General features: G+C 39.2%; 1 protein-coding gene across 7 annotated transcripts in view; it reads left to right on the top strand.

Annotated features, from left to right (window-relative positions):
- Nucleotides 1–48: 48 nt before the first annotated feature.
- The window catches only part of lilli (AF4/FMR2 family member lilliputian), a 168,509-nt gene continuing 160,997 nt past the window's right edge, over nt 49–7,560 (top strand). For 4 of the 7 annotated variants that reach the window (XM_069114993.1, XM_069114991.1, XM_069114992.1 and 1 more), the window contains exons 1-2: nt 49–371; nt 4,435–4,973. In XM_069114993.1, the coding sequence (XP_068971094.1) occupies nt 4,912–4,973 (62 nt within the window). In that variant the 5' untranslated portion in view covers nt 49–371; nt 4,435–4,911. Of the gene's footprint in view, nt 372–1,077; nt 1,220–2,263; nt 2,474–3,521; nt 4,337–4,434; nt 4,974–7,560 lie in introns of those variants that run through there. The other 3 variants (XM_069114989.1, XM_069114990.1, XM_069114988.1) reach the window with 3 other exon arrangements.

Below are 7,560 nucleotides of genomic sequence, written 5' to 3'. Positions count from 1 at the left end.
GGTGGAGCAGCCGCCGTCTGATGACACCTGTGGCTCGACCCCCACGATCAGTCCAGACGCGACCGTCCACGCGCCGTGTTGTTGCAGCGTTTTTGCACACCTACCGCTCTACCTACACATATACGTTTACATATATTCAACGACGCGATACATTCACACGTCTATGAACGTACACTTGCACGCGCGATTCACGTGTATAAGCATGCATACAAACGTTAGTAGGCGCACACGTGCAAACGGATAATTTTTACCCTTTACCACGTGACAAGCCGTCGTGCGCATCTGCCATTATCGTGAGTGAACTGTCATTGTGCTTCTTTTTCGTTCACGATAGAAAAGAAGAGGAACATAAGGAGTAATCGTTCTTCCCGGTACGTACCATGAATATTGTGTTACTCGGTAATCGTCACTTTCAGTATTCTTTTTTCCCCATATCGACCAGCCTTCTGTTCACGTACGCCGTTGACAACTGCGGCCAGCTCCCTCTATCCATTTTAAGCAAAGCTTTTGCGTTTGATTCTGGTGTTGATAGATGCTTGTTACGATTGACGCCTATGTAGATCCTAGGAACAAGGTCGTCGATGTAGAACGTTACTTTCTAGACGATCAAGTACTTTGATCATTGAAATCATGTATATACGAGTTGCTGTATGTATCTTTAAGAAATCGCGAAACTGTCGCGTGCGGTGCGTTTACGAATAATTGATGGCGCGTTTATGTTTTCACCGTATGTGATATTCGTATTCGTATTTTTCGTAACATTTGAACAATTATCAACGCTGGTAATATCGATACGTTACAAACGAACGTGAACAAAGTATCGGTTTAAGCATGATCGAAGTGAATGTTCACAAATAACGATCGGTTTCTTGGTAGTGTTTCTTGGCACGATCTTGTGAACGACTTTATTCCTAGGGAATGATCCGTGGTGTTGCGACTGTGCACAAGAAAACAGAACGTGGCCTGTATGCTCGACAATGCGAAACGGTGGTGGAGGGGTATGTTTCTCGCGCGTGTATTCACAACGTATGTCGCACTGTTCACGGAAGCAAAAGATTTCAGAATTTCTGTTTGTGATTGCGCCTAATCTCGTGTACTGTAACAGTGAAGTGAAGCACAGAGGCAATCTCTAATGAAATTCATCTTTGTTTTATATAGTTTCGACGTCAAAATTCACTCGTTTTCACTTGAGAAATCGAGGGGATAAACTGATACGTTTGTAAGTACTCGGTATCGTTGGATTCGTGTTTTTATTTTTAGCGATTAAAATTAATTGTCGCTGATGTTTTGGGATTTTTACCCTTTGCTTCGAAAAAAAAGAAGAAAGCAGAATAGCGATAGCTTTAAAAGAATTCGTGATAGATTATATCTAACTTTTTTCGAGCTCTTCATAGATACATTTTTTTCCACCAAATGCTCGTTTCGTCGCTAAAACGGATCATCGCTTAGATGTGCATTGAGTTGAAAAATAGCTCGTGTCGCGGCGCTATCTCTCTGTTTCTCTTTTTCTCTGGATCAGTTTTTCTCTCTTTATCGCTCGGTAAATAAGACGCATGCTGTATCTACACATATCAAGTGCACATGTGTAGGGTAAATAAGCAAAACCGTGTTGTATGTACTTACAATAGCCGGTAAAGTATTAGTATTCACACACCTTAGACGGGGATCCGGCAAATATAGATACAGGCGTCGTTGGTGTACGAGCACTTATACCAGGTAGAAGAGCGTAGAAAAGGAGGTGAAGGGGAAGCGGATAGGAGAGATGATAGAGGAAATAGCGTGGACAGATTCCATTTGTGCTCGGCAGAACCTTCGTATTTTAAGTATGAACTTTACATCGTTTCATGTCAAAATGTTGCCTACATTCGGTGTCCTCGATCGATCCTAAGTTTTTTTAACATTTATCATGCTTTGGAAACGAAAATTATCTGTATATGAATTCCCGTATATGAATTCAAAAAAAAAGAGGAAAAAATTGTTGAAGTAAATGCAATTAAAAATATTTTGTATTATTCCATGCAAAAACAACATATGAATATCGTTTTCTTGTATAATCAGCGAAATAATTTCTACTCCTGGTAAATTCATACGCGTCGTATATATACGTAAATGAACAAGAACCCGAGACGCGCTGGCAAACGACGCATCTATTCGGTCATACGAAGTAGCAAATAAATGGCATATTCATTGGTGTGAGTACAATCATGTTTGCATCGCTCAGACTTTGGGGTGGGGATGGGCATGTCGAGCTAGGAGGATCAGCAGGTCCGCAGTGGGGGAAATAGCGTGGACAGGTTGCGTTCGTGCTAAGAAGCCAAGTCTCGTCGCCTCGCATTCCAAGACGCGGATTCCGGAGCGGTTTTCTTTTAAGAAGGAGTAAGAGGAAGAGAGAACGAGCGAGCGAGAGAGGAAAAGAGACAAAAGGAGAAAGAGAATGAAAGAGAAGTGGAACGCTTACGGTACCGATTTTCCAGTAAGCATTCGAGTCTGTCGTTCTTTTTTCGTGAGTAGACCAGGATAGTTGGTGAGGGCGCTTTTTCTACTTCGATCAGCGCCGCGTACAAGTACACGAACTGTAAGGGTACAACGTTCGTTGCACCTACAGCTGCTTATCGACTGGATCACGATCCCACTTAGCGTACGTCCTTGAATCATGTAACGCTTTTACTCCTCGACTTTTCGCCTCGTTACCCATCCTTCAAAAACGTCTTTTAGTTTACAGTTGAAAAAATCGTGCAACCATATTTTTTTAATTCATCCGGTTAACATGGACTTTGAGTTACTAGACTACGAAAAAGGTTTTTATACTTTTTTGTTTTAAAGTTTTTAAAAAGTTAGTGTAAATGATGTGAATAATTTGTTTAAAAATGACAATGAACTGACGAGTAGATAACTTGCTTTTGTTGTATCAAATACTTTTCATTTGAGTTGTTGACGAAAACGGTACATCGGTTCGCAAAAGGATTGTGGTTTGTGCGTACTACTAGAACCATTGTTATATATCTATATACAATTCAATATAGTACAATATACTAGAACTTTTGATAAAAATTTAATAATCGGAAATGTTCTATATAGTCTTTCTATTGATACTTTGAATGTATGAATTATTTCTTAAGAGATAATCCTCAGAAAGAATAATGATTCAGAGATAAGAAAAAATATGTCTTATTTGCTATTGTGTCGACAATTTTAACGCGCATTTGATTCGAGAGTCGTAGAAGATACAGTGAAAGTGCATAGACGAGTCAGAACCTGCGAGAGAAAGGAATAATTATAGCTTATGACATACTGTTGCAATGGATGATCCTTCATGTACTGAATAACGTATTTTACATATACGTATCTATTCATTTTTATTCTATACTAATAATTATATATTAAATACTCACGCAAATGCGATATATTTACAAAATATTGTGTATATTTAACTTCTAATATTATCTTAACGTTTCATATTTTCTCGTCCGTTGTAGTAAAATGAGAAAAAAGAACGGTTCAATTAATTTTTCTTGTTATTAACGAACAATGAAAGTTTTTGGGAGCGATGATATTTAAAATTTCCAAAAAACGAAATGCATACAGGATCATGAATTTGCATTGACAGGTCAACAGTCGCGCCATCTTGAAATCGCACGGCCAATCGAAAGATCGGATAAGTAACACGTGGTCCTCGAAGTACGCGCCGACTGTAGTTTACGAACGGTAAACGAAACGCGAGGGACACTCCGTTGGTCTCCCTCGCTCCTGCGTTCTCTCTCGGGTTCCCTTAGTTTATAAATAAACGACGTGCTCGATGGACTCACCTGGCACGTTCCGCTTTCAACCGTGACACTTATCTTAACGTTTCTTCGCTGGAAGACACGTGTGGATCGTTATTCTTCGACCATTTACGGAGCATCATCGCGAGACGTATCCCTAACGATATACTCTACTGGATCGACGAAGTAAGAACGATGAATCGTTTGGTTTAGTTTGTTAAGTTTGGTGTATTCGTCGAGAAACGTGAAAATTCACAGCGACCTACTACAATGTTTCCTCGAATACCTGCTGCAAGGACTTTCACCCGAGCGGATTGAACGTAGCAGGATTTTGGCGCCAACTGTTTGTAATAATGGTGACCTCGACTGTCCGAATGGAAAATAACCGTCGAATGCGACAAACAGACGATCCAAAAATAATAACCTGACGACTATTTGTTTTGAACCATTAACGTTTTTGACACAGTTTCGTGAAAATTTTAGCGATAATTTGGAATAGAAGTGAATCATACATTATGAAAGGGATGGGGGTTACTTCGTAGGTAGCCATGTTTCCGCTACAATGTTCGCATTTTGTATGTGTGTATATGAAACTAGGAACATGCGTAGTTTGAAAGTAGCATAGAAAGAGCCTGAAAATAGCAACTTGTTAAACGAAAATTTCTGTGTTTAGGTAATCACAAGTTGAGGGAAGTCCGCCGGAAAGTGTCATCTGACGATCGATGTCGAACATTGAATCGACCTACCGAGGAAAAATAAGAAAGCAATCTAGATAATTGGTGAGATTCAGATCGCAAGAAGTACTAGCAACTTGTTGACAGTATCGGGTGGTTGTTATCTCACCGGATAGTTGTGAAGTATGTCGTTATACGTAACATACAAAACATGGTTACCCAACCCGCTATGTAACGCGTTTCCGTGATATGCGTTTACGCGAGTGTCAATTATTTTCTAGTTATTGGTGAATTTTACTTCTTTCTTTTCTCTTTTTTCTTTTTTTTTTTTTTTTTGAAAATGATGCGTCGTGCACCTAGTTAATCGAGTATAATGTCGATAAGGTGAATGGAAAGTTAACAGATCACGCGACAGTGATGCAGTGCCGTAGTGTCAGTGCAAAGTGCCACGTGCCCATTGCTTGGATTACTTGAAGATGCCGTCGTCCGGTGGATACTATGACGACAGAAATCCTCTGCTCAAGGGCACCTTATCGAGGTGAGTCTATGTGATTCTCTTTCGAACCTTATCCTACTTTTATCTGACTTTCGTAATTTACGTAGTCGCGTTAAAGATCAGTTTACCCAACTATGTACGTATTTGGATCGCGTTGCTTCGTAGAACAAGTACACAACGACTATAAACAATTCGTGTCTCGCTTGAACGTTGATAATGACCGGAGAAAAGTGTGACATGAAAGATTCATTTTATTCGATTACTCGACCAGAGGCTGATCTCCTTGGTGTCTAACCGGTCTGCTGGTTCGCTTCTGTTTTTAAATACGTTGGCCTCTGTTCGACCGACTGTCTCCGATCGTGTAGCCTGCGTTGCTACAGTTGAATCATATACATATAATTCGTTCCTCTAAAATCAAAAATATCAGAGATTTAACAATATTTTTAGTCTTTCAAATATTAAACATTTCACATATTTTTCAAAATTCATAAATAACGATCAAACGATAATATTATTGACTGAAAAAGTATTGTCTATGTTCTATATGATACAAAGTTCGTTGAACACGAAACTAGAAAGGGTACTATGTCGACCGAGGCGTATTGCTTACGAACTCATCGCGCGAAATGCAGTGTCAGCGTTTAGCTTACTCTTACCAACATCAATTTAACATTCAACAGCAGTTTGCTCGATTAATTCATTGTAATTCGTAATGTCTCCTCGAATATAATCGACGGTACAGTGTGAGAAATATCATGTGAGGACGATCGTCAGAATCGACATCTCTCTGTTTTTCTCGCGAATTTCCGTCGCGAATTCACTTTTATGTTAAAGATCGATCGAACGATTTTCCCAAGGCGTGTGCGTGCAAGTGTACCGTTTAACACATTCAATGCATGTTGATCGCGCTAATTTGTTTTTTGTTGTGGCATGCATGCGGTTAGACGGTCGCGATACTGGCAGCGTCGCGAAGTGTCGCGTTTGTGGACGCAAATTATACTTGGTTAATTGCGAGGTTTGTGCTATCACCGTACGAAATATATACGTTGTTCGGTCACGTTCGTTCTCCGCTTTGAATAATTTTGCTTTCATATCAGAGAACATCATTTATTTTTAACTATTTTATAAATATTGATATTCTTATAATTATTAACATTAGAACTATCCAACCAATCAAAATGACTGGTATCAGATGTTTCATTTGTTGGAACAAAGATGCAACCGTTTTTGGTAATATTAATGTTTATCTTTGCCGAGACAGAAACCTGATTATATTATGTCCTTATTTATTTATTTGATATTTTATTAATTAACTGAGATCTTACTGTATATATACATCTATTTTTGACTTAAGGTTCCAGTAGCACTCAATAATATAAATGACCTGGGTTAATCCATTTGCATCAAGGGTCTACTTTAGAGGACTGGTCCCTATCACCGTATGCGGTCGGTCGTAGGTGTACTAAATGACATCCGAATTCTTCATGGAGTTTATCGAAAATTTACTGTTCAAAACGATTGGTAGATAATGTTACTTCGCAAATATCGCATCTTACATTCTTTATAACAGAGGAAAAAAGAAAAAATTATTTATTTAAAAAAAAATAAGAAATAAGAAATTAAATCATATTATTTCTCGTGGAATTCTTTAAAATGGTCAATACAATAAACTGATATAGACGAGATGCTGACAAACGGGTCAAACGTGAACTCTCGCATTTGAAGAATACTTAGCGACTGAAATAAAAATCAGTCGCAGAGCGCGTAATAATCCGCGCTTGGTGATAGGAGACCGTCGTAGCGCTTGGATGCAAATGGATTTAGAGACCCATTACCAGGTATGAAGTCTTCTTCTTCCGGCAATCGTTAAAAATGGAAACAGATGTCCTCTACAATAAACGAGACATTGAAATTACTAAAAATTTCAGGGTACTTTCCTCAAGGTTAGGTCGCCATAAACACAATATAAGAAAGCAATAGCAATAAAGATTTGACGATTCCTAAATGTATAGACTTCGACTACGGTTTGGCTAATAGTGGAATAAGTCATACTGGGTACCAGGTAGAGTCGTAAATGCTAATTGCATGGTCGAGCACGAAGAAATTGAGGAAGGTTAGAGGGCTGACCTACGGTAAAGGGACACTAATACGTTAACTGACAGTGACCTAAAAATTCATAGGCGTCGTTAGGAATCTCAATTTCCGCATCGGCTGCGAATAAGGCCGATTGAGCGAGGTAAAAGCCGCAACAGCCTCGGATGCTGACACCTGGTATCGTCTTTTTTTTTTTTCGACACGCGGCTCGTTTTTCTTCGTTTCGACCTAAAAAATATAGTCACCCCATCAAATCGACTGAATTCGTTTCTGGACATTATCCTATATGTGTGTATTTCTTTACGGTTGCTTGGTTCGAAAAATGTGAATAACGAGGATACAGAAATCTCGAAACCCGACGGTTCTAAGCATAACCATGAGAGAGAGAGAAAGAGAGAGAGAGAGAGAGAGAGAGAGAGAAGCGGAATCGAATAAACGCGCAACAAGTACGCCGTGATTAGAATAGCGTTCTTGACCCCACTTGCAACAACGAATTTCGACGGAATTGCGAATCGATTAAAGAGCACAGAATTTT

This window comes from Bombus flavifrons, chromosome 6 (assembly GCF_040668555.2).
Source record: "Bombus flavifrons isolate JBK064 chromosome 6, iyBomFlav1_principal, whole genome shotgun sequence".
Classification (NCBI taxonomy): domain Eukaryota; kingdom Metazoa; phylum Arthropoda; class Insecta; order Hymenoptera; family Apidae; genus Bombus; species Bombus flavifrons.
The sequence above is the reverse complement of the archived record's forward strand: the minus strand, read 5'-3'. Positions and strand labels throughout refer to the sequence as shown.